Source organism: Acanthaster planci, linkage group LG13 (assembly GCF_054643075.1).
Source record: "Acanthaster planci isolate LZ-2023a linkage group LG13, COTS_SCS, whole genome shotgun sequence".
NCBI lineage: Eukaryota > Metazoa > Echinodermata > Asteroidea > Valvatida > Acanthasteridae > Acanthaster > Acanthaster planci.
In genome coordinates this window covers 12,432,873-12,460,049 of record NC_141789.1, presented here as the reverse complement: position 1 = coordinate 12,460,049, position 27,177 = coordinate 12,432,873, and the positions used below count along the sequence as shown (strand labels likewise).

Genomic DNA, 27,177 nt, shown 5'->3' with positions numbered 1-27,177 from the left:
TTTCCCCAACGATGCACTCAACAAACAGACACAATGGGTGCTGATGAGCCGACGATCGCGATGAAATTACAAAGGATGGGTCTTTGTTACCAGCTCAATCATTCGTAGAACAGAGGCATTCGATGGTCTCTCATTTGGAATGGGCTGTCTGCCAGCTCAGTGTAACGCGGGGGGGGGCCTTAGCGCCTGCCTCGCGCACACACCGAGAACTTCATGGTCGAGAGGTTTAGCATCGCTGCCCAGGTTGCCACGGAAACGACAGATGCCATCGGTCGCCATGGCAGAGTGCCAGGCAGTTTTCGCATAATGATGGCCGCCCGCTTGAACGGTTAAGTTTCCCTACTTCAGTTTTTCCCCAACAACTTGGCGGGTTTCATACAAAGCCATGTAAAGAGGCCACGGGGGCTTCTGCTTGGTATTTCTTGGTATAAATAAGTTTCACATTTGTTATCCCCAGCAACTTGCCGAGTAGAATGTCAATTTTATCCTTACTTTCCCTGAGGAAAACCCATTTAAATGTCTCACATATTTGCCAAACAATGCATTTATAAGTCAACGGGGCCAGGGCTCCCCTACAAAATGAAATATTTGATGTTCTTAATCAATAGGACAAAGGCGATCTTCGGGCCCTTCCTTCCAGAAGCCTGTAAGCGGTCCCCACATTTTAGTGTCATTCCTCTGAATGGTCAGAAAATGGTTTACTTGAAAATAAAGATCGAATTTGTTGATGCCCCAACCCAGCGTAAAAGACAAAAAAGGGAGTCCCTGGAAAACGTTTCAGAGTCCCCCCCCCTCCTATCAAATTCTTATCCCGAGGAATTTTCATTCTGTCTTCCACTTAGGCAGTTTGTGTGACATTTAAACTTCGAACTGACAAAAAAAATAAAGTGATCTTGGATTTGGAATGCCGATACAGCTGGAAGTTAACAGACATTATGGCCAGTTTTGTTAAATGCATTATTGGTATTATTTATTTTAACAAGAATAGAGGTGCTCAAAATTGGTAATACTGACGATGACCCTGTTGCACTCCATCAGTAAATATTCCCTCAAGAAAGACTGGTGATTTACAGAATAAATATATCTATAGCCCAGAACTGTACATATTGGCCATTGCAGAGGAATCAATCTGACATGTCTCGCGAAGCCATCAATGTGACATCCACTAATTTTGATGGTGGGTGGGGGCAAACGACAGGGGGGGGTAGGGGATCCAATAATCCAGCATGGCACGATCTATGGCCATCTAATTACAGAACAGGATGTTTCCAAGAGGGGGCAAAGCACTTTTCGGCAACAAACTGATGGGCCATTCACAGTGGAGTAAATATCCACATTTTTTAGATGTAAATTCGTGATTTTCGTCCTCTTTAATCTTTTTTTTACAATTATTTCACCTTTTTTGTTTCTTTTTGTCTTTTTCAATTTTTTTTTTTAATGGGCGGGCAAGTATGTACCCTTGCCCCATCCCCCATGATGCCCAGGGTGATTGTGAAGAGTTGCCCAAATCTTGGTTTAATCTGGGAAAAGTGCCAACAGGAGGGGTTTAGGTGAAGCCTAAAACAGTGCCCCTTGAGTCGGGGGCCATCCAGCCACCCATCACTGCAGTTCATGAGTCAAAAAAATCATATTGAACTTTAGTTATGTTACATTTATAATGTTCCCTTTTAGTTTAACATGGTGAATCATAGTGCATCAGAAGACACGGAGAGCCCTGATAGGCATGCTTACAGTGACTCCTTCAACAGCACACTGAAGGATTTGGGAAAAAGTGTCACAAATCTCACAGGAATCAAACCCACAGGAATCAAACCTACAGGAATCTTCCATCTGGGTGAAAGCATCTTAGCCGGATCATTCGAACCCTTGTGTTTAACATCACATTAAGCAATACCCCTAAAGATCTACATGTAGGACCAATGTTTTTCACAGCAAATATGAAAAAAAAAATCCCTAAGTGAATACTTGGGTATATCTGTTGTTCATCATTTCACATATCAGCCCATGGTACTGAGCCCACACACAAGTTTCCGGACGCCAGACAGTCTTGGATCCAAAGTTCTGAAGGCTCTCTTATATCAAAAGGGTATGGACTGGCCGTCCCAGGCAAGAAACTTCCCCGTGTCCTCCAGGGTGAGCCCGTCCACCAGCCTGAGGATGGATTCCACCGAGTACTCGGGGCTGAAGATCTTATCCCTCGGGACGCTCTTGTGGTAGGGGCGGGACAGAGCCGTGTCCACCGTGCCCGGATGGACGCTCACACAGATGACCGGAGTGCGGCCCCGGCCCAGCTCGATGCTCAGGTTCTTGGTGGCCATGTTCAGAGCTGCCTTGGACATGCGGTAGCTGTACCATCCGCCCAGTCCTGCAGGAGGAGAGATCCCAGAGCACATTCTACAAATCTGACATGATTTGTTGGTGGACAGGTCGATTTTATCTCCCCGAGGCACTGAAAGTTGACAAGCTACATGCAATTCACAAATAAACTTTGCTACATTTGTTTAACCATATCTCAGACATATTCAGTTGCCATTAAAATATCTGGGAAAAAGGGAAAGGTATCGTGTAGGAGAGTTGCCATTTGTTCATGTGTAGTGTCCTAGCTAAAGCAATGCTCGTGCATGCACCTGTGCGACAGTGCCATAAACTGTGTCAAGGGAACAGTACAGTATCAGCGCATGTCTGACTTGAGCACCAATCCTTGCCTGCGCATTTGTTGTTTTAAACAGCAAAAAATTGCGACAGACAAATGACGGCGAATGGACGAGCCAGAGTTTGGCGCCCAATCAGGAATATAAATATTTGAGGTTTGGTTATGGATCAAAGACGGTCACTATGATCCAATGGCACCAAGTAAAAAAAATCCAAATCTGACTGAGCCGCTTTCAGTCAAAACCAGTCTGATGTCAGATTCGGATGATCAGCACAACATTTGCCCAATCAACAGAGGGTGCTCTTCACTCCACACATGGCAATTCCCTCCAGTCACATCAATTTTCCCAGCGATCAATGCCAAAATTTGAGCTCTCTTCTTCTATAACAAGCCTCCTAATCTTGTTACAATAAAATGCTATTACAGTTGGCACACAAATGAGTCTGACGGTTGAGAATTGTATGGAGGATCGAATTAGCTTTTGGTATTCTGAGCCAAGTGTCTCTCTGGGCAACCCAATCAAATATCAACTTCGGAATTATTTTCGTTGCTGTGTGATGTATATTGTTGTTTTTATTTTCCCACAACAGATTTGTCTAAATTCTAAGAGTTTGTTACCTTTGTTGTCCACGATGGAGCCGACGCGAGCTGAGATGTTGACGACGACCCCAGCATGGGGCTTGCTCTGTTCTCTCGACCCATACCCGCCCGAGCCTTTCAAGAGCAGAGGGGCGAAGTGCTTGGCCACCAGGAGAGGCCCCACCGCATTTGTAGTCAGGGTGGTTGACAGACCCTGAAATGTCCGTGGGGAGGAGACCGAAAGGTCGCACCATATACACAAGTTGAAAAATAATGTGGGAACTCTTGGAGGGGGGGATGCAGATTTTTTTTCTTGTGCTCGTGGACAAGACAGAAACTTCACGTTATGTGCATCCCTTCACCTGTGAATACTTTATGAAGGCAGACTTACTACATGTACAAGCACCTGTACACGTTCAACATGTTCAAAGTGATAACAGGAGTTCACAGAACCTCGGGCTACCTTACTGTACATCTGCACGGCCATATTGGAAATACAACATTTTCAAATTCAAAATTTAAGGAGTGATAAACTTGTCGTCACGGTCTGGGTAAACAGTATAAGCACATGAAACAATTGGATCTTTCAGTGAAAACATGATATTATGCGCGTCTATTAAGACTCCCCTGAAGTCATTAGTGCTGCTCATAGGCATGTTTACAGGAAGCTTACCTCCAATGAAACATCCCTGAGACTGGTTTCGCCTCTACCGGAGGGGTGCAACATCCCGGCGCAGTTGATAAGCAGATCCAGCTTGCTCACCCCTCTCTGTTTGACCTTCTCCACAATCTCCTGGATGTCCCCTGGCCGGGCAAGGTCGATCTTCTCTACGTCCAAGCGATTCCTGTTCTCCTCCTGAGCAAACCAAGGCGAGAAACTTGCACATCACTTTTGGCAACACCAAGACAATGTATAAAAAGATGATGTTAAAGTCCTACGAAGATGTAAGGAATTGATATATAACGTTACACCCCCACTGCAGCATTGGGACCAACTACAGTTGGATGACTCCAGCCATAGTGATGTAGCTGGATAGACCATTCAGCTCTAGTGTAGCTAAGGCTAATGCTATTGTTGTTGGGGGGCCAGGAAACATTAAATACATGTACCTTAAGTGCTAACAACTCCCTTGCACTCTCCGGGTTGCGACAGGTGGCGATGACGTGGGCCGTGGGGCTCCGCTGCAGAAGGCTTCGGCAGAACTGCAGACCAAGCCCTCTGCTAGCACCCTGGACCAGAGCCACTGGCGATGCCATTGCGGATGGGCTGCACACTTCTGTATGCTATGGTAGTGAAGCGGGCTCCTCAAATTCTGAAGTTGGCTTCTACATGTATATGTACCTGTACAGTTTTGTACATATGCACGCTGTTAAAGTGTAAAAGCAGTTAAACTTTCACATGTTTAACTCCACCCAGTGCTTTTTGATGGAGAATGGGTCGCATGAATAAAAGTAGCATTTGCTTTTACTACCATTTTTGAAGCATTTACTATGTATGAATAATAATGGAGCAAACACTTCTACTTTAGTGCAATTGCTGAAAAGTAGAAGTATTTACTTTTTATTCTTTAAGCTTGTGCTTGACAATACGCAGTTGCTTCATTTTGTAGGAATCAAAATGAGTAAGTTCTACAGAATTAGAGCATTTACTTGACATTTTTCAAGACTGGGTCAGGGCAAGCTTGAAAACGAGGAGCATTTACTAATGTTCAAAATGGCAGCGTTCATGAATGTCATTCGACAGGAAAAGCTGTATGCCTTTAGGAGGGAATCTCAAGAAACCAGATGCAGGCAGTTGTACCGATTTGAGAGTGGCAGAGCAATTTTCTTCATCACGGTTTTTGCAATCAAAATTACTGCCATCGTGCTTATCTGCCATGCTGAGGTCTCAAGATACGGCACCATGCTGCTCTGTGTGTGTCTGTACGTGCAGACAATGGAAGCCCTATTGTGCATTATTTGGCTGTGAAGTCAGCCACAAGCATAAAGCATTTGCTACTATTTGTACAAGCAGATGCTGAACAGTAAAAGAAACACTTTTATTCATACAAATTCAAGCAACTGCTTATTCTTAATGCTTTTACTTTTCAGTAAATGCTTTTGCTGTTTGCTTGAACTTCATAGCATTTGCTAGTTTTTCTTCATACGACCCAATAAGTTATATTAGCCAAGCTGTACATGAACAGCTTCTTGCTACGCCATAAGAATAGAAGTTACATATTGGTATCCTAACAGTTTCAAGAACACATGAGGCATTTCTTCTTTTTTCATTATTTTATTCCAACCTGCAAGTACTGACTCTATTCAAGTATGACGTGGCCAAACTACAACCACAAGCCTTGCTGGGGGATGACTAGATGTACACAACAAAAATGACTCACAGTTTTGAAATTTCAACTGAAGCCGGCAGGTGCATGTAATTCATTCATTGGAAGGCAGTAATAAGAACAAAGATTTTTTTTGAAAATATGAACGTAAAGCTTTTCAGTCAAAATCCACACTCATCATGCTCATTTTGGTGTTAAAAAAACACAGTTTGCTCTGCACTGCACATGTACAAAACATCTCAAAATCAATCCCTGCTTCAAATCAAGATTTCTTTGCTTTGCAGACATGACAGAGTCCGATGGAATCCAAACTTGTATCAAAATGACTCATAATCTCATTACGCCCCATCCAAGATCACTTCAGAAAAAAGAAAACAGAAAAAAAATAGTTGAAATTGAAAAATTGATATGCCTCCCTACACCACGTCAAGCTTCGCATGCTAGTTTTTGTTCATGTTCTAGATCTAGATTTGTGACTCTGATAAAACCAGTATCACATCACATCACTGAATGAAGATACATGTGCAAATACATACGTACACTTTGAAAAGGAAAAATGTTGCATCCTGACTCCACTTCAGCAGTTGGGTACAAAGTCTATGGGGAGTGACGAGAATTTTCTAAGTATTTCCAAACATCGGTAAATGTTTCTCATTCCAGGATTCGTGTCTTTCCAGCATTTCTGTGATGGCCAACTTTGATTGAGATGATATAGGCCTATGATGAGAAAAGTGGAGTCAGGATGCAACATTTTAGCCCTTTGAAAAGAATGCTTCTGAAACTGAAAGGTCCCGTTGATAACCCTTCAGTTCAATGAACGTCTCAACACGCTCAACATCTCCCATTTGTCTCAAGCCAAGGTCACCGTCAACACCACAGCATGCACACTCGTCACTGACATGCCTGATGATGACACACCGCGCACTGACTGGTTTGTTAGAAAACCAGTTGAACAGCGAAAACAAGGAAAGGTGGAACCCTTTTCACGACTACCACGCATGGTTGGACTACGCAAAAAAATTCATCCAAAAAATGATTTTTAACACTTACAATTTTAAAAACAACAAATTTCATAACTCGTCTAGCTGCACGATGAATCCTCCATGAGCGCAGCCATATTGTTTCATAACATTGTGATCGTTTACCACGCATGCGCGAAAATGTAAAACCCCGAAATTTGACCAATCAAATGGTCAGGATGTTTTCTACTCGGAGCTGAACAATTCTTCAAATGACTTAAACTGGCTGCTCACGGTGCAATGTTTCAAATATTCAACAGTAGAAAACAGGTAATTTTTCCAACCATTGTTGTTGTTAGGTTCACAACATGGTCCTTGAAGATTAAAATGAATTTGAACACAGATGTGGACGACTGGATGAAGCTTATTTTTATTATTTGCTCTCAGAATTGTGGCTGTTTCTAAAAATTCTATACCGTGACCGCGGCCTTCGTATACCTAGTGCCTTAATACCTCCATGGTAAAAGGCCGCAGAACTGTGGAGTCCGACGAGGAGCGGGGGGTACACATGTACCTTTCCCTGCTATGCCTTACCCTCATAGTTCTGGGGGTAGCAGTCCCTATCATGGACTAGATTTTGATTTAACATGTTAAAGATTTGGAAAGAGATCCATAGGCCCTACATTATACCATGCTTATACGGACAACACGTCTTGATATGATGCCCCTGACTATGCTGACCCCGTTTACAAACCATGAGCACGATGAGACTTGTCTGAAAAACATGAAAAAACCCAAGTGTTTTCTAAATGTTATAAAGTTGTATTGTAGGGAGGCTAAAATTTGTTCTAAGTTCTACCATCTCCCACATCCCACACCAGTAGACTAGCAACTGATTATCGGTGTGGTGTGGCCGAGGCGCCTGTGCATCGCAGATTTTGTGCCGTACCACAGTACCGATGCATGCTGCATCGCTGTAGCGGCTGTGCACTGTGGTGGTTGGGGCGGCCGATGCACCGTCCGCCAGTCCAGTGCATGCTGCATCATCGGGTTCCATGTGCAGCCAGTCAAGTCGCAAGGAGTAACGTGACCCACGCAAGTTTGCCCAAACACATGATCTGCAGTCTGTGTCAAATGTCTCAAACTCTAATGTACACGCCTTGAACGGTCGAGTTGTTTTTATGGACGACTTGATAAACGGTTGAGTTATCCCACTGATCGAGTGGTCCCAAGTCAAGTGGGCAAACGGTCGAGTGGTCTGATATCTGATCAGAGTCAAACCTGGAGTGCGTGGTGTGTGTTGTTTCAGTCACTTTTTCATTTTTTTTTTTTGATCAATTCCAAATGTTGCAATTTCAATTATTACAAGTAATTCTAACCTTCCTTTCCATCGGTAACAGCTGTAAACAGCAAATTTTACCAGGGATGTGTGGAATGAAAATCAACGCGAGCAGATTTTCGTCTACAGCACCAGACTTGAATGGCCGAGTCTAAACTCGCCTCTTCGCAATGGCATTCAGCTCTCGTGCACAGGTCGTTCGTACGTACGGCCGACACAAGAAGCGCACCATCGCGGCCTGGATCTCCCCCGAAGCCACCACCAAGGCCCAGCACGTCTTCAGCTCTCCCGAAAACCTCAGCTTCACTGATGCCACTGTCGGCAGCACAACCAATCATTCGGGTGCGCTGACTAACAGGTTTGTGAGTGTCATTTAACTTCCAGCCTATACATATACAGTACATGTAGAGCACGAGACAGTCTGACTGACTTGGATTTTTGCCTCTGCATTCAGCTTAGTTTTTGAAATATTTTTGTATGTGTCTATGGTACACGCCGACCTTTCTTTTTTTTTTATAAGCACTGAGTGTCACTTTTTGTAAACTTTGATTTGTATGCCTGTGGATGGTGAATGTTTCAGACCAGGATGGCATACATTCCCCCTGCTGTTTCTAAAACAAGGGTGACCCACCAGCCCAAAAGCAGGCTGAAGTAGGAAACTTCAAAACCCTGAAATACATATAGTGGAACTTCCACTGTCCAGATTTTCTAGGAAGTTCTACAGCTGTCACTAACTGTGAGAAGCTTACTGTAGACAGAATTACGATTTAACGTGGATCACTTTGAAGTGTAAAAGAAGTTAAAGGAGAGGAATCGTCCAACATCACCAGTACTGACTTCAGCCTGGTTTTGGGATGGTGGGTCACATTATTATGTGTCACACAGGTTATCTTTACACATACACTTTACATGTACATGAAATAAGCGTCTCTTGCTCATTAACCACTTGGCGCTTGATCATGTGTAAACACACATGATTTTCCTTATTTGTCCCAGGGGGATGCGGACACTCATTTCAGAATTCTTTTTTCATGACTTCAAGAAACTATAATGGACTTATTATAATGCGTCCTGCTTGGTTGGATCAAAACGTGGAAGACGAAGAACTGTTTTTAAAGACCTTCTTTGTTTGGGTAAGCAGGTACATGCTACATGTACCTGTAGGGAGCAAAACCACACTTACATGTACATGTACATTACAATAGAGATGATAAGATTACAAAAATCCCCACTAGCAACTCCTTTGTACCAAAACAATTAGCCAAATCACACAGGGCCACAGGTGATGCTTCATGTATTTACACGTACATGTACGCTATGAACCAGTTGACATCTGGACATGCGCCACAATTTTTACCAGGGCAGGGCTGAAACAAAAGAACTTGGGGGGGAGGGAAGAATGAAAATGCCGATGCCTAAATTCAAGAGTTATGCCTCCCTACACGCATGTATTTTGTGGTTGCCAGAAATAACTTGCAAAGTTGACGAATTGCAGAAAAAACCCCGCCCCAGCAGCTTTTTTCAGGGAAGAAAACCCAACGTTAACTGGTCACAGGGTAAGCTGATTGTTTCAGACAACACAAAATGCAATCTACATGTATGTATTTGAGTTATTTTTTTGTATGCCATAGCGGCTGCCTATGTACAGACCAATTTGGTGACCAGAATCAAGAACCATTACTGAGCTGGTGTGACAAGTCTTGCATGCACGGGATTCATGCGGATTACTTGTCTCTTTCACTGGTAGACTGCCATACTGCAATTCACAGGTCCCTGAAGTTTAAAACACATTCTCACTCTCTGTTGTTATTACAATAGAATGCTGCTTGCGAACATCATATCACCCCCTCAAAAATCCACAATCCACAAATTATTGTTTGTTTAATGACTGTAGAGCACATGTACTTGTGTGTGTGCGGATCCAGAACCAAATTTTCAAGAGAGCCACGATTTTGTTTGCCGGGGGAGACCACACTTTGAGGATTTCTACATAGTCTTTCTTTATAACATGTATAAGGAATTCTTGAGTTGAGAGGCTAAATTCTGGGCGGTCCCCAAAACTCATTTTCCCTATTGGGGGAGGGGTGACCATGACCCTGTTTGCTCCACCCCTCACCCACCAGTCAGTAAATGAAATTTCAAGGGATCAGTTCTTGCAGCTCCCCTTGAAGCTCAACCTCATCCCGTGCCATCGTGACAGCATCTTCATTGTTGGTGGAATGCATTTGGCCCACTGTTTTCTTGTCTGGCATGGCAAAGTAGAGCTTTTCCCAGAACAGGGTGTCACTCCGTTCCAGGTAAGTGTTGGTTGACAGGTAAAGCTTCAGGTCCTTGTCCAGCTGGTCCTTGTCGACCTTCTCCAGGAGGATGACCATGAGACGCTTGTGGTGGTCCTTGAGGAGCTGTTGCTGGGCTGCCTTGAACTCGAAGGAGCACCATTCGCTTGCCAAGAAGTTGTTGGACAACACGATGAGGGTCCTTCTGCTGGTCTCCACAGCATTGATGATGTTGGTGGAGATACACTCCCCAACGACAAAGTCCCGCTGGTGAATGCACAGTCTGAAAGGGGGCTGGTGGCCCTCCAGTTTGGGAACCAGCTCCTCGGTAACAAAGCCTAAGTCGTCGGTGCTGAAAGATATGAAGGCGTCATAAAGGTAGGCCCTTGTCATGTCCTTGTCCAGCTTGTTGCTGAAGCGCCAGCCAGTGCGATTATAGACTATCACCTGGATGACTCGTCGGAATCGGTACGCTATGGCTGAGATGCACATTAGAAACACCAGAACCCCGAAACACACTGCTACTGTTTCCGCATTTTGATCCTGAATGATAACATCAACATCTGTGGAGTTGCACATGAATTTATGGTCGTCAAAGTATACCACTGCACCTGTTTCATTTGACTGTGTTGTGCAGTTAATGCTGTCGACATCGTCCATACTGATGGCTTGCACTTGCAGCCAGTCTTTCAACCACATCAGGTCGCAGTCGCAAATTAGGGGGTTGCTGTTGAGGGTGATTTCCTTGAGTGGTGGGATGCTATTCAGGACTTCCTTTTGCATTCCAGTCAGCAGGTTGTGGTCAAGATACAGGAACTGCAGTTTCTGTAGGTTAGCAAAGCTTTCTGGTTCTATGGTCGAAATGGCATTATGCTGAAGATTAAGTAACGTCAAATTGGGCAAGCTTTGGAAATCCTCCTGAGTAACAGCACGTATTTGATTATATTCAAGATACAGGGCCGTGAGGCTTGCTAGCCCCTGGAACGTTCCCCCGATCTTCACAAGGTGGTTCCCACTGAGGTCTAAAACGTTGGTGTCCTTGGAGAGATTTTGTGGCACACTTTTTAGATTACCGGAGCAAAGTGTTATGTTCAGGGAATCGCTGCAACGTGTATAACACTCGCACTGATCGGGACAGTGAGATTTTAAGTTGGCAAAGTGTGGGTTAAGCTTATCCTCTTGCTGAGGGGCATATAGGGCTTGACCTCTCAAGCGGGGTGGCCACACACACAGAAGTTCTTCATACTTCTTGAATCGGAGATTAGCAAGGAGATTTCCACCAGGCCAAAACATGTCAATGTATTCGTGATCGCCGATGAGTCTGTACGTGTGACAGTCGCACGTAAGCCAGTTGCGGCGCATGTCAACGATTACCGCCTTCTTGGGATACATTCTTGCATTCAGGGCATCTCTATTGACAAATGGCAGCTCTGGAAAGTTTGTCAGGTGGTTGTCTGCCAAATTCAGTTCCTGCAGGGCGGGTATGTTGTACAAAGCGTTGTTGGGAACCCTCGCCAAGAAATTATTGTTCAGGTTCAAAGTCTCGAGTGACTGGAGATTGTAAAAGGCTTGTTTTTCCACGAAGGTGAGATTGTTTTGGGAAAGGTCAATGCTTTGCAAATTATCCAGGTTCCAGAAAGTGAAACCTCGAACAGAGGCAATTGAATTCCCTTCCAAGTGCACAGCCTCAAGGGAAGGGGTCTGCTCAAAAAAATTCAATGGGATATCGGTGACAGAGTTGCAAGCGATGTTTAGTCTTTTCAGTCGGGTTGAGCCCTTGAAGGAGATGTTTACCATAGAGGAGATTTTATTTGTGGACAAATTAACTTCTTCGAGCCAAGGCAGCTCTTCCAAAAATTGTTTTGGGATGCTGGAAAGCTTACATTCACTAAGGTTGATTTTTCGTAATGTCTTGTTGACTGGACGTAAAAGTTGCTCGGGAAGAGATTGCAACATTGGATTGAAGAACATATTGATCTCTTCAAGACTGTCCAGTCCTTGGAGAGATAATGGATGAACGGTGGCCATAACACCAAATGAAATGTCCAGGAACTGGAGGTGCGCGAGACCCTCGAAAGTGCCCATACTGAGGGTGAAAATGCCAGCATTTTTCATGACGAGGGTTTGTAAGTGCGGCAGTATGCCCGAAAAACCTTGGTGTGGCAGGGCAAATATTCTGTTGAGACTAACATTGAGGGTACGGAGTTTCCTCAGGTATCTCAAGGGCTCGGCATCTAGTCTCTGCAGCCTGTTTTTAGCCAAGTCCAGGTATGTCAGGTTAAACAGGTGGAGGAAGGCCCTGTCGGGAATGTCTGAGATGGCATTGCCAGAGAGATCCAGGTGTTGCAAGCTTGGCAGCGGCATGTCAGTGATGTCTGTTTGGTTGATGGATGTCTGGAAGTTACCTGTTACTGCGTCTGGAAAATGTTCCAATCGGAGCCCTTTCAAAGTCAAGCTCTCTAAATGCCTCAGTTGTGAAAATGACCTAGGATGGAGGAATCTAGCTGATCCCCGTGAAACTGAGAACTCCTTGAGGTTTTGCAGTAGGTTCATATCATGCTCTCTGATGTCCATTCTGGAGTTGCTCACAGAGAGGAATTCCAAGAGTTCAGGCGACTGAAGTTGTGTGGTCAACCAGCGGACCGCATCCCAGCTCGCCGGGCAGTCGCCTCCATCCAGAATTAAGCTGCTTATTTGTGGGAGCTGGTCTGACAATAGCAGCATCTGGCTATTGCAATTACAGTCAAGGCCTTCCAGGGTGCCAGTTCTTTCGTTGGTCATGTTAATGCAGCTGCTGTAGTTTGCCGAACAGCTGGTCCTTACCTTGACTGCCAGCACAGAGATGCCCAGCAACAAGAGGCGGCACCAGTACACGTAGAACTTTTCCCAGTGATGCATCTTGCAAGTGACATCCATGCCTGTGATTCCAAAGCTTCTTTTTGAATCCAGTTAATAGGTGCACTTAAGTGCACAAGCTGGGAGCCCACTTCGGGTACCAGTGATCGAACTGAGATCCCTTTACTCAGTGGTCTTAATACATGTACATGTATGTTTACATTGTAGCTGGTTAGTGCTATTGTGCTGGTGAGTGTTATTGTGTTGTTCTCAGTAGATCTGCCAATACTGTCTCTTTAACGCTTTGGTAAACGGGGGTCTTTTGAACTCCCAAGGTCACAGTCCAGCAGATGTCACTTCCATAGAAACAGACAGGCAGATGCTGCTTCTGATGAGCAATTTCTGAGAATTCCTGTGGAAAAGAACGACGACATTGTACATGTGTAAATATTATTGAGGACCACTGTCGACAGAATTGAAAAGCGGCTGATGTTGCTGCCTGTACCTGTACATATGTACTTGTACCTGTTAGTCCCCAGGCCGCCTCCTTTTTTCCACGCTCCAACCCCCAAAATAAGAAGCACCAAGGAAAAAAAAGATATGTTTAATCTGGCTGCTCTGCATTTTCAAAAACATTCATTGTGCACACGTACTGTGCATGTCTGCACAAAATGTTTGTAGCTGATTTTTGGTTTTGGTGTCCATGCGGGTGCACACTCATTCCACTGTTTGCCCATGTACATGTATGTGTATGTGAGTTTGTTTCTGCATTCAATTGGGGACCCTGAACAATAGAGGACAATAAGGTCCCCGATTGACAGAGGGTCCCCGATTGACAACTGGGTACAACACATATGGATGGTCTTCTAAAAAAGTTAAAGTACAAACAAAAGACGAACAATAGGGGGTCCCCAGTTGCAGGCAAATACACACTGTACACATACACACATGTACCATTCATTTGCTGTAAGCCATCATTCCACGAGCAGGTATCCATGTACATGTCACTTCTATCCAACATATTCTTATGTTGGATAGAAGTGGCATGTACATGGATGTTCGTTATACGCTCATCCGCCCTGCTTGTGGAATGATGGTTTACTGGAAATGAATGGTAGTTTTAATCAGCAAATCTATTCGTATCTGTATGGTGAATGGGATGATTGTGAACATGGAACATTAGTGCCGTGTACGAGTGCAGACTTGTAGGTTTAGCTTGGACGGCGTTGCATATTTACTTTGATGAGGTGCTGATGACTTTCCTCAGAGCACCACCAGACCTACATTGTACATACATGTTGTACATGTACATTACACAAGCTACATGTACATACTTGAAGTGCAGTAGTAACACTGTACAAGTAAAGATCATGAACATACTGTACACGTACATGTACATGTATATGTACATGTACATGTATGGTGCAAAACCGATCCTTCGTTGTTGCACTATGTAATTCAGGATGTTCCCTCCCCCTCAACATGTCCCCCCCCCCCCATCATGATGCCATCGATCATCACACATGCATGCACGTATACATGTACATATTATATGTACAATGTACGTACATGTATACATGTATGTACCCTGTCAAGGTTCACCGGTGACCTTTTTTCATTGCCTTGTGATGCATGCAGTACCGGTACATACATGTACATGTACAACTCATTCAAGGAGAAGTTTAGCCCGTTAAGTCATTGAAAGTTCTACCGCTTACTACACACTGAACAATCTGCACTGGTACATGTACATGTATGACACACTGCATGTACAGTACATGTAAATATAAACACGACCATACAGTACATGCACATAAATGTATGAACTGTAAACTGCTTAAACCAAACACACTTACATGTACATGTACATTGACAGGCGCATCTGCGAAATTCAAACAGATTCATACCTGTATATTGACTCCTTGTCCAGAACACTGGGTTTGCTTGTGTCAAGCCACCATTGCATACACCTACATGTACCATCATATTAAACCTTGAAGAACATCACACCCATCTGAGTTGTCAGTTCTACATGTACATGTAGTTACATGTACCTGTTTACCAAGTCCTGTGTGGCCTTGAAAGGGACAGAAGTGTCCACACTGTGGTTCCACACGCAGCTTCCTGTTAAAGTCATCATGAAGGAGTGCCATTGGCCACACCAGCATCCTGTTTCAGAGCAATCTCCGTGGGCAGTGGTTGCCTGTTCCTGTAAGCCTGCTCGTCACAAGGTTTAGCCCACACCACGCCTTTGACAGACATTGTTTCTCAGTGGCAGGAAATTAAACTTCACATTATGACAGCTTACATGTACACCGTGTACAAATGTATTTGTTTTACAGAGCAGTGAATATACAGCATACACGTACATGTACATTTACTGAGTGACATTTTCTTTTTCTGTCAAAAAAGGGGTCAAATTTTTTCACACTTTGTGATGTGCACATGCAGTGAATGCTACAAAAGTCTTAGTTCCTGTGTGTTTCATCCTCCATACGTGTACATGAACAATAGGCCTAAGTTGAAAAATGTACATTTGCCAACGTTTGCCAACTGATTCAGTGAGTTTCCCTTCATGTACATGTACAGGCGTAGAAAAGCAAAAGTCTCAGTACACGTACCGTATCAAGAATTACACTGAACGTGAACTGAACTTGTTACAAGTGAACAGGGAAAGTTTCTTTGCTTCGTGTTTGGCTGAGATCTGCATTCTCCTTGGTGTAACCCATGAAATGTTAATGGCTGACTAGTACATATGTGTACATGTACATGTTCCTACATTGTATTTGTGGATTAAAGAATGACATCACAAATTGCATGCACAATGAAATTTTCTTGGGTACGAATTTGGCACGTTGTAGTGTGACGCCAAACTGGCTTACATGTGCATAGTGAAACAAATTGCAGTAATATTTTGTTCTCATCAAATCTGCCTGTCCTTTTCCTTTACATTAATTACGACAGCATTGATAAGAGCAGCAGTCCCCATACAGACGAAGAGTGGTTTCCTAACAAGAAAGCCCAGCACAAAGTCACGACAGCACTCAGGGTAAGGTGGGAGTTGGGTTGCCTCAAGGCTGCCAGTTTGGCGTAATTTGCTGTTAAAAAGTGATCGAAAGATTGGGAAATGAATGGCCTTCTGAAACTTTCAGCATATTAATGATTGCGTTTTTAGAGGAAAAATTGATCCCTATACAAGTTAGAAACTGTGTGGATAATGTCGCTATTAAACCCTCATTAGGCAATATATCAGCTTGTTCCCCAAAGATAGATATGTATGTCACTCATTCATTTATTCTACATGTACATCTGTGGACGCTTCGTTGTGTTGGAGACTCTGAACAACGACTTATAAATTACCTGGCTTTTCAAATCTCATAACTGTCCAACAGTGTCCATAACAGATCTCTCTCTACATGTAGATGTCATTTCAAATATTCTGCAAATGAAATCTCATCAGAGCTTTTTACGTGTTCCTGCAGACTTTGTTTTATCCACCGTGACTTTGAAGTCAACTATGCACATGCCTGGTTTATTGACAGTCCCCTGTGGCTAACACGAATTTTGTAGTGCTCGAGCACATTGTTAGAACCACTGGAAACAGTTATGCATTGATCTCAAATTAGTTTTGTTCACTTTTCTTTCAATTCATATGTCAAAAAGGAAAAGAATGTCAAATCCAGCCAGGCCAGAAAGAAGCCAGTGCCTAGGAAGGGCACGGCCAAGAAGCAACCGGTCAATGGGAAAGAAAATCGTGCGCAACTCCCCAGTGAAACTGTCAAGGGACTCCCCCCGAAAGCGCGGGGGAAGAGGGTGACCAAACTGAGCAGAAAGCAGAAGGCTGCAGCTGACGCTAGTAGCAGCTGTCAGCAGGACCGAGTGGTAGAGGAGACCAAACAAAGAAGTTGCAGAGCAAAGAGTGCTCTGGCCAGGTTTGACCTGATTCACTCCCCAATTGAGAGGAACTTAAGTTCCTCGAGCAAGCGGGGATGGAGAGACTCCTCCGACCTCACCTTTGACGCCAGCTGTGACCTGTTTGAATACTCAGCCGACGTGTCCAATAGTGGCAGCTGTGCTACCGACAAGCCTGCCCGCAGGAATCCCCAGGGAGCATCCTCGGATGACAGCGTGTTCGGGTCTCCTGAGGTGTTCCCTCCCTCACGGGAGAAAACATGCAACCACAGCCATGTTAATGCCAGCACTCCGAATGACATGAGAACTTGCACTAATAAGAGCTTAGGCATCGATCTGTGGACAAGACGGGTGACCAGATCAAGCCATCAGAATATTGAAATTACCAGGAATTGTTCTATCAACCGGGCCAGACATGTTGAGACGGAAAGTCCAGTTTTAATTCCTGTCCAGAATGCCACTCAGAGGGACGGAGATGGCCATAGGGCAAACTGTGGGTGTTCCTCTTGCAAGACTAGAGAGCTGCAAAGCATGGACCTCATAGATCTCACGAACGACATCTCTGTGCTTGGACTAAATGGCATTAACCGGGCCGAAGGGAGACCCCAGCCGTTCAATAGCAATGACAGTTCGCTTGACCTAGTCATCAGTCCTTGCTCTGTGGTCATCGCGCCCTTGTCGGAGGATGATCTGAGACGCCACTCCTCATCATCAGCACTCTCTTTTCAGAGAGGAAAGCCAACTGTCAGTGAAGAAGTGGAAAATGAGGTTGAGAAGCTAGTGAGGAAGGGAACTTTTGCCACTCCCAACTGTTCCAAGAATCTACTGCTTTCTGACAGCTACTGCCTTAGTTTCAAGGTATGCTACTGGTGCAGTTCTTTCTTAATATCAGCTCTTGCTATTAAACATTCGCCAGAACAGGCTCACAAGTTCACAACCATGACAACAGGCTTTTGATGTACACGAATCAGTGGCAGAAATTGGGCACGCAGTCTTGACTCTTCTGCATTTTGATATACTGGCACATGTGCTTGTACATGTAGGATGCCCTGACACCAGTGAAGAGCAAGGCTACCGGCCGGTTCATCACTGCTCGGCAGAAAGTCCTCCAGCAGTGTGACCAGGCGTGTCCCGTACCCTTCAGCCAGGGTATCCCCAGGGCTATGATGGAGGGGTGCATCAAAATTGGAGAAGGGGTCTACGGGGAGGTGTTCAGGACCGTCAATCCCCAGGGCCACACTGTGGTGCTTAAGGTACATGTAAGTTTGTTTGGCACAGAGGGGGTTGTAACACTAGCAGGCGTCAATATAATGCTGCCAAACTTTCCTTTGAGCTCCTGACAGGCCAATAAACATATTTCTCTCGGGTTTCTCTTGTTCAGTTGTTTGTTTGAACCACTTACATGCACGGTACATCTAACCTACTACACTGTAGGCCCTCTTCAGCACATGTAGGCTTGTTTCTAGTGTGGTACAAGTTTACTTGTTTGTTTCACAGTGTGAAAATGGTGATCATATGTTAGGCATCGCATCCACAAGGTGCAGTTTTCCAACATCAGAAGTGCACAGATTTGATTTTTGTGTGTGTGTGTTGAAAATGTAAATGTCATGTGATTGTATGGTTTGTCTTGCACATGGTAGATTGTCCCGATAGAGGGGGACTTCCAAGTGAATGGGGAGCAACAGAAATCATTTGAAGAGATCCTTCCGGAAATCGTCATCTCAAGGTTTGACCAAGATAGCTCTCAGTAACTCTAGCCTCAGATTCCTATGTCCTCTGTCCCCAACCGTTATTCTTTTCTGATCTTTCTGTTTTCATCGGGGGGGGGGGGAATCCCTTCAAGCCCTGCCCTGTCCAGTGTTGTTCATGTTCATGACTGGTCTGTTGAAAGAACTTGTGAAGGGACTCCAAAAGAACTTTTGGTGGTCCTAACTACAGCACTGCCCCCGTCTTTGTTTACTTTCCATTTGTTTGTCCATTTGTTCACCCAGTTGTTCGTTTGTTCATCCATTTGTTTGGCTTCACCAATTTGTCATTTTCCCTTTCCTCGTGCAATCCGTTCGCAGGGAGTTGAGCGCCCTCAATGAAGTTGAAGGCGGCCAAAGCGCCACAGGCGGGTTCATTGCCGTCAGTGGTGTGTCTTGCTGTCAAGGCCGCTACCCCGAGACACTGCTGGATCGCTGGGATGAGTACCGCTGCAGAAAGGAATCGGAGAATGACAGGCCAGGTTGGTGATCCCCAAGGCGGGAGGAAAGAAGTGTATTAGAGTTGTAACACTTCATAGTATGGCTGCATACTTAAGATTGTAGGTGATTGCAGTTCTGAGTCTTTTGAAGTTCAGTTGCCTGAAACTCAATTTTTTTGTTTTGTTTTTGAAATTTAGGCATAATATTTTTCCTACTTAAAGAGGATTTCATTTTGTCTTCCTTTTTCTTTCCAATCATTTCCTCCGTTGTCTGACATACCTGCACTGCAGTCATTACACCTGTCCTTCTGGGGGCCGCTTTTTCCCATATTTCTTTCCAGGTCAAATGTCATGCCTGCTTTGAGTGTAAACTTTGTGATTGCATTTTAACTTTGAAGGCACAATGCGCACGGGCGGTACACTTGTTGTTTGCTAATGTGCACAATTGTTGTGACATGCCTTGACTGTTGTTTCCAGATTGTTTCCCCAAAGACCAGTTGTTCATTGTGTTTGAATTCGCCGATGGTGGAGTGGACCTCGAGAACAAAAAGGTACCGTATGACACTTTGATGCCGCTAGTTCTGTCCATGTTCCGAATTTCCTTAGCCTACTCTCTATCCCTTTCTTGCCTGTGATACATGTACAAACATTTTTTTGACGATTTTCCAAGAGACGTAACACGTGTAACGTAACAGATGTAACACTACACAACCTGGGCTCTTTTACAAGGCGGCAGGCCTGGCCGCAATACTCAGGCATCAATAGATGTTGTCTGTCAGATTAGAGTAGCCACCAGACAGTCACTCGATGGGGTTTAGGCATTCAGGAAAAAAAAATAAGAATTTTGAAGATTTTTGAAAACCGAAGATATTGAAAAATTGCCCGTGTATAGGCACTGCATTTTTAAAAGCAGCCGGCAGGAAATGGTTAACACTGCTCAATTGTTTATTCTTGATAGATCCTCCTAATAATCCATTTGGTCTTACTTGATATTTTTTAAATAACTAACTGCTAAACCCTAACCCTCCAAGGCCTTTTTACTAGGAACCATCCTCAATCCTCCAAACTCCTCCAATTTTCGACATGAAAAACTTGCATTCAGCCAAAATCCTCCAAAATTTCTCCCAAATGTTTTTTGGGAGAAATCTTCCAGCAATTCCTGTTATTACATTGAGGCAGTGCAAATGACATTCTTGAGCCATGCAGTTGATTCAAAAGGGCTGCATTTGTGCTTGACTAAGCAAAAACAACACAAGGTCTAACCCATAACCTTCACGCATGGCATTCTTTGAACTTTAGCCATTCACCCTCAATCCTCCAAAGTCTTCCCAACTGCCCAAAGGGTTTTGGAGGGTTGAGGAGGGTTAGGGTTAATGAATCTGATTATGTTGACTTTTTAGTAGCTTGATTTTTGTACAGGTCCCACATTACAAAGAAATATGTGACCTGCTCTGCAAAAAAGATGTATGACATGTATGTCACATTTTGGGAATTTGAGTAATATGTACAGTAAACTCTGACTGAGTCGGCATCGCGTAACTCGTTTATATCGCCTAAGTCCGCCTTTTGACAAGAAGTCCCGATCGTGTGTAATGCATTTCCATTGAAAATTTCATTTCTAAGTCGGCATTTATAAGTCGTTATTTCATATAAGTCGGCATGTTTTTCTCGACCCCTTTCCCACAAAAGCACAAAAATTCCTAAGAGTAAGTCGGCATTAAAGAAATCATACTTCGGTATCAGTTTCCTTCGCTGCGATTGCCAAGAAGTGTCAAATGACAAGTCCCACACTGCTTGACTGATGTCTCTTTATTAGCAGCACAGGCCGTGGTTGATAATCGGTCAGCATGAGTACATCAATACCAGTAACCCCTCTAGTTCTACACACGTGCTCTGTCTATTTTGGGGGTCGCCTTATTGAACAAACTTCACCAATGCGTGTGCGAATGAGTGTATGTTTTCTGTACCGTAACTGTATCACATACATGTACGAACTGCTTGCCGTCCTTGCTTAGTCCTTATGGGCACATGATCGAATTTGCAGCCTGTGAGGATAATAATCAAGATTGAGTTTGCTGGGATCCACAGAGGCTTTCTGTTCAAGCAGGTGGCCTCAAAATAATTCCAAATATTTTCACCCTCGGCACGTAGAATGGGCCATTATGCGGTTTTTGCATTGGGGGACTTAATACATCTTTTTGCAGTGCGGGTCACGTATAAGCTTGTTATACTGTTCAATTTGTAGTACTAATAAATTTAGACATAATTTAAGTACACGTTCAGGTATGTCCACATTTTCTACTGTGAGATTTAACCAGTCTTCCACTTGTCGTGTCCACAGCTTGAGACTGTCCATCAGGCTGTCAGCATCTTCCAGCAGGTCGCGCTGTCCCTCGCCGTGGCTGAGCAGTCCCTAGCGTTTGAGCATCGGGACCTGCACTGGGGCAACGTCTTGGTTCTCCCGACCCCCAGGAAGCAGCTCAGCTTCTTGCTGGAGGGGGAAGAGGTCAGGGTGGTGTCCCATGGGGTGCAGGCGGGGATCATCGATTTCACCCTGTCACGACTCGAGAAAGGTAGGCAGCCTGTGGTGCTGGTAGATGGGGGAGGGTTGGGAGATTGGAAGATGTGGTCTTGAAGGAGTTCCTTGAAGGGGAAGAAATCAGAGCTGGCGTCTTGGGGAGATCATCGATTTCACCTTGTCATGACTTGAGAAAGGTTGGCAGCTTCTTGTTGTGGGGGACGGGCAGTGGATTGTAAGATGTCCCTGGTTGGGAAGGAGTATCTTGAGGTGAAAGAGGTCAAGGTGTGTGTCTCATGGGTGCAGGCGGGAACCACCCTGGGTGGAGGATTGTATAGTTGTCCTGGGCTGGGAGGAATGTCTTCAGCTTCTGGCTGGAAATAGTAGAGACCGAGTTGATTGTGAGTGGAGAAAAGTTGATAGGGCATAATAGAAGAGAGAGAGAGTGGCTGAGGGAGGTTGAGATGATCTGGTATAGATTTTAAAAAGTCTTCAGGTTTCAGCTGGGGAAGAGATTATGCTTGAATCCCATTTGATGTACATGTTACAGTGTAGGAGTTATTCTACTCTTGTGATAATGGTGTACTAGAAGTTGGTCCAGTGATTAGGGGTGGATGTTGACCCTACATTCACGTGCGTGTATCTCATGGAACTTGATAAGCTGAGGCGCACTTTTCTGACTTAGATGGTTGCACCGTGTACTGTGATCTCTCCACCGATGAAACCCTCTTCACCGGCCGCGGCGACCTGCAGTTTGATGTGTACCGGAAGATGCAAAGTGAAAACAGGTGAGCACAAGGGTTAACCATTCAGCAGCATGTGACCCGAGTCTTCTTGCATGATTTAGGGTGGTTTGGAAGGAATCCAAGCAATGATACAGGTCACTGCCGAAGATGTTCTGAAATTGTAACATCTAAGAGGCCATGCAATGCATCGTCAGGTTTCGTTGGCCCCCGGGTCGATGCTTATCAGTCTCAAGCAAAGGAGGCCCTCTGTTGCCATCTGTGTTATATTTTGGTTGCGCTGTTGCTGAAGAATGACGAAAGCAAAAACTGGAGAGGTGGAGGGTAGATGTTGGACTGATTTTCCTTGGTTTGGTCAAGATTTGCCATATGTGCCTCCTTATATACACGTACAAAAAATTAAAGGATTGTGTTTTATTGACTTGTGCACTTCGTGAAATGTAAATTTGTAGATATGGATGAGTGAGATGTAAATGGTGCTAAAAGTGTCCGATGAAGTGGGTATGCTGAGTTAACACACAAATGCCACCGTCTTTTGGCAAAGGAAGGTGGAACATTTACATGTTTGATAATCTGTTGGTATCCTGTCTTACATCGTCGTCTGGAAGCAACAACTGGGAGCCCTGGAACCCCCACACCAACGTGCTGTGGCTGCACTACCTCCTGGACAAGCTCCTCAACGCCAAGGCCTACCCACGGGCGGGGCGGGCGGGGTCGGACTCCGGCCAGTCCACCCTGCGCCGGGAGCTCCGCGGCCTGGCCCGCCACCTGCTGGGCCACCTCTCAGCCTTGGAGGTCGTCCGGGAGAGCGGCCTGCTGGAACTCTGAGTCACGAGGGACGAGCGGTCTCATACATCATAGAACATTTTTCCTGTGAATACTGTTTGTGATTAGCAATGTTGCTTTAGTTAAACCTCACTTTGAACTCAAACCGATGAAACACAATCAAGGAAGAAATGCCAATGTAGTTGGATATGCATGTTGATGAATCATCGCTGTAGTATTCATTAATCACTGAAGAAGTAACTTGAATGTTGAGAGCACCTTGAAAATCATGACTACTCCCTGAATTGTATACGTGTTCGTAGATGTACAAGCGCTTGTGCTGAGTTTTTAATCTGTATAATTTGTCTCTTCGTTGAAAGCCAAAAACATTAATACCAGCGATTCACAATGGTGCGCGTCCAAGACTTCGCGACCTGTCAACCCAATGCTCGCTTGGAGAGGGTCAACAGATTTCGCGCATTGTGATTGGTCAACGCGTTGCAAACTCTTGGAGGCACACTATTTTGAAATGTCCGTATCGGCTCTTCTTTTGTTCTCTCAGTGTGTTGCAATATGCAGGCTGAACACTCTTCGGAGTTCCATTAAAAAGTGATTCAGTAGCACGAGCTCATTTGCATCTTAGAATGTGGTTGATCTGAGTATTTACACATTTTGGATTTCTTTTTTTTGGGGGGGGGTCGCACAGCGGGTTGTACATCACGAGTGTCCAGTTTTTAACCTCCCCTCAATAAATCAAAATATAGGGGAGATGGAAAAATGATGTCTTTGCTGGATATTATTATTTTAATTTTTTTAAAGTATGCACGGCACCGTGAGATTCCCTGTTCAATGACTCGACTGAACTGATGTAGACCACGAAACGGAGTGAAATTATATGTCTCATGTCTTAGCGGTGATTCCCTGAAAGTTTCTATCTTTCCGAGTTTCATGAGCAACCTTAATGAGAGTTGGACTTCAAGATCAGAATGCAGTCTGTGGATTACGCGAGTTGAAGATGCTGTCATTTTTGTGTTAAGTTTCAGAGACGCACCCTATACATGTACCGGCACATTAGAAGTCATTATAGACCTTTTTCAACCACGCGACTGGATTGCGCTAAATGTAAACAGTACCACCGAATGGAAGGCCATGACCTTAATGAACCTGCACATTGAGCATTTTGATATCCTGCTTTGCAGCGGACTATTCGCATTCATATTAACATGAGTCAGTGCTGTCGATTTAATCATCCGTATCGCCAACCGGGAACATTGGTTGGTGGTGATAGTGGAAGCCACGGACGTGTATAATAAAATCTGGACTTTAATGCCCTTAATCAGCTTATAGAGATCATTGAATCCACTCGCGGCCATTTTACCAAGCCGAATACAAAGCTTTCCTAGCAATGCCCGCCTTCGTTATTCCTGACGTCGATAGAAGCTAGCCAACCCCTGCATTTGTATTCGGCTCGGTAAAATGACCGCTGATTGGCTTCTATTTCATACAAAGACGTAGTAAGTCCAGGTTTTTTTTAATATACGTCCGTGATGTAAGCACATATCGCTTCGAATTTCCGCTTTTGAATACATAATTGTAAATGGAGACAGGAATATATGTCAATGACACTGTCCACCAAACCTGCGTAGTCAGTCTTCTGCTTTGAACTATTTCCTCGATCGTAGACCTGTCTCTTCCTCATAATTTTCGGTTTTGGCTGTTCAAAGTGGTTGTGGAAACGTTTTGAGACAGGTGGATTGTTGACGAGTGGGAATTTCGGTCGTTTGAGTGGACGAAACCCACCACGAATTAGCCAGGACGCAGTTTCAGTTTTCGTCGTGTGCCTGCCCGCACGGACTTCTCGCAGTGGCAGGATTAGGAGCCTTTTTTAATTTAATGCAGTTGGCAGTGTTTGCATCGTTTCTTGTAATCTGAAAATCCTTCTCACACCCGTTTCTGCCCAGCTACCAGACTTTCTGTGAGCCACACGTGCAGTACCTTTGCATTAAAAAAAAGGCAATCAAGTTTGAATGTTGGATAATATATAGGAAGGGCAACAATATATGACGGTATTTTACTCCGTGCCACCATGAAAACGAAGGTGCAAGTAGTGTTTTGTGCGTCAAAATGGATCCATTAACCCTAACAGTCCCAAATCCTCCAATTTCAATACGATTTAACATTAATTGTTAAGCACTGTTAAGCTCCCGAAAGGTTAGTGCGCGCTTTGGATTGCTTGTAAAACGACGTGTAGATTTGGCAACATTTGACTTGGACTTCCTTTGTCACCGGAAAGAACGGGAGTTCTTTCACACGGGAGTTATCGGCTTTGCTGCTCATCGACGCATTTAAAAGTCGTTGATATCATTGGGATGAACCAACTTTTCTGTAGAATTACAGTATTTGCCTTAGGGATGGGTTTTTTTGCAAATACCTGCTCTTTCCGGGGGGGAGATGGATTAAATGATTGGTGCGTTCTGCTTATCGCATCACTTGTTTGGGTTCCTTCTGAAACATTGGTTGCAACGCGCATCCCATGTCATCACAGGATGCATGAGATGCAAGTACATCTACATGTAACATGGGCGATTCACAATATATAGTGCTCCTCCAGGAGTTCGCGACGTGTTGGCCAATCACACTGCGCGAAATCTGTCGATCAAATGCGCGTTTGGAAAGGTTTGACAGATTTCGCGCGCTGTGATTGGTCAACGCGTTGCCAATTCTTAGAGGCGCACCATTGTGAATCGCTCGTAATGCGCAGGATTAAACTGTACGTATTGTTTCTGTGTATTACACAGAAAAAAAATACGAGTCTACGTCGTCTCCCAACTCGCTGTATGCCATCTCCCGCGATGATATATTTCTAAAAATTTAATCATCACACTACACTGTATCCGGGTGTTGTATGAAAGGGACAGCAGTAGGTTTTGCCATTTCCTGGGCTGGGGGTCCCCCTTAGGAAACTGCTAGTCATTTTTCCATTGTCCCAATCGTTAAAGTTGAAAACCAAACGGTTCACTGGCCCCGACTACGGGCCCCCGGAGGCGCTCTCCAGGAACGCGTAATAAAGGCCCGTATGGGCCTCTCGGCGTCAATAAACGTGGTATCCTCAACACTGGAACAAAAGATCGCAGAATCCAATTATGTTACATTAGAATGTGCACCAGTGGCGTATCCGCGGGGAAAGGGTGGTGTTCCATGGTAAAAAAAATCGGAATGGTACATACATATAGTGCTCCCATTTGGAAAACCAGATAGGTCACCAATGTACCTAATGTTATTTAAGCTTAACCGGGCTAAATCCTCGACTCCTATTTCAGTATGATTTTACACACACCTTTGGGGGTTGGGGTTAGTGCAGTTTCTAAGCTTGTCCCAATTTCTTTTCTTTTTTAACCGATGGAGACGGCACGCGCACCATTGACCGACTCGGTGGTCTTTCCGGCGAAGTACAGTCATGGACACTGGCCTCTATCATCTTCCGTGTTAGTAAAAGACTATGAACAGACCCAAAATTACGCGTTTATCGTCATTAAAGTGTCACAAAAGTCATGTACTGGAGGTCATTTGTATTTTCCACTCTGGTTCTTATCTCTAGTTTGCCTTTTTTTGTGTCTCTGTTTTTGAAAGCGATGGGGACTCGAACATTTTTCGACCGCTTGATTTTGCAGAAGGTTGTAGTGGCTCCTGGCAACAGCTGAATTTTGTCTCAATTTTTGGAGAGACTTAGTGGAATGCCAGGTCGAAATGAAATCTGGCGATTGATGGTTTATCCCAAACCGAAGTAAATCCCAGGTGGAGGTCGTTTGGAAAGGGGAGTGCTGTTGCATGGATTCACAAAGTCTATAAAGCCCCCCCCCGTTCAATCCAAGAGAACTGCGCCTAGACTTTCCCTCGGGTTGCCCCCTTTCCACATCCTCTCCGACTGCTGTCTTCTGCATCCAGCCACCTGGACGTAATACCAGTCGTCAGACGGCAGGACGACCCAGCCAGCGCAGTCTATTCCCGAACGAACAAATCCCTGGCCCACACAGACCTGAAATCAAGTCTAGGAACGGATCTTATCAATCAATAATGAATTGCTCT

The 27,177-nt window shown here is 44.6% G+C and overlaps 3 protein-coding genes across 7 annotated transcripts; 1 reads left to right on the top strand and 2 right to left on the bottom strand.

Annotated features, from left to right (window-relative positions):
* Nucleotides 1-943: 943 nt before the first annotated feature.
* LOC110983367 (uncharacterized) lies at nucleotides 944-6,708 on the bottom strand. 3 transcript variants are annotated; one of them, XM_022242580.2, is made up of 5 exons: nucleotides 6,610-6,708; nucleotides 4,343-4,574; nucleotides 3,906-4,088; nucleotides 3,272-3,446; nucleotides 944-2,365 (listed from the first exon to the last, which is right to left on the bottom strand). In XM_022242580.2, the coding sequence occupies exons 2-5, from the start codon at nucleotides 4,487-4,489 to the stop codon at nucleotides 2,079-2,081; spliced, it is 792 nt and encodes a 263-aa protein (XP_022098272.2). In that variant the 5' UTR covers nucleotides 4,490-4,574; nucleotides 6,610-6,708; the 3' UTR covers nucleotides 944-2,078. The 3 variants fall into 3 exon arrangements, with proteins under 3 accessions (XP_022098272.2, XP_087001050.1, XP_022098273.2); XM_087144924.1 differs by having other exon boundaries at nucleotides 4,343-4,599; nucleotides 6,610-6,702; XM_022242581.2 differs by lacking the exon at nucleotides 6,610-6,708 and adding an exon at nucleotides 5,518-5,672.
* Nucleotides 6,709-6,744: 36 nt separating this feature from the next.
* On the top strand, nucleotides 6,745-23,872 carry haspin (histone H3 associated protein kinase). Of its 2 annotated transcripts, none has more exons than XM_022242577.2 (11): nucleotides 6,745-6,848; nucleotides 7,919-8,215; nucleotides 15,933-16,017; nucleotides 16,632-17,738; nucleotides 17,924-18,133; nucleotides 18,521-18,606; nucleotides 18,947-19,107; nucleotides 19,543-19,616; nucleotides 21,407-21,638; nucleotides 22,269-22,371; nucleotides 22,935-23,872. In XM_022242577.2, exons 2-11 carry the CDS (start codon nucleotides 8,028-8,030, stop codon nucleotides 23,152-23,154), a joined length of 2,466 nt encoding a protein of 821 aa, XP_022098269.2. In that variant the 5' UTR covers nucleotides 6,745-6,848; nucleotides 7,919-8,027; the 3' UTR covers nucleotides 23,155-23,872. The 2 variants fall into 2 exon arrangements, with proteins under 2 accessions (XP_022098269.2, XP_022098270.2); XM_022242578.2 differs by lacking the exon at nucleotides 22,935-23,872 and adding an exon at nucleotides 22,779-22,928.
* LOC110983365 (uncharacterized) lies at nucleotides 9,278-15,123 on the bottom strand. Of its 2 annotated transcripts, none has more exons than XM_087144923.1 (2): nucleotides 14,831-15,123; nucleotides 9,278-13,380 (listed from the first exon to the last, which is right to left on the bottom strand). In XM_087144923.1, exon 2 carries the CDS (start codon nucleotides 13,047-13,049, stop codon nucleotides 9,996-9,998), a length of 3,054 nt encoding a protein of 1,017 aa, XP_087001049.1. In that variant the 5' UTR covers nucleotides 13,050-13,380; nucleotides 14,831-15,123; the 3' UTR covers nucleotides 9,278-9,995. The 2 variants fall into 2 exon arrangements, with proteins under 2 accessions (XP_087001049.1, XP_087001048.1); XM_087144922.1 differs by having other exon boundaries at nucleotides 14,876-15,123.
* Nucleotides 23,873-27,177: the final 3,305 nt, after the last annotated feature.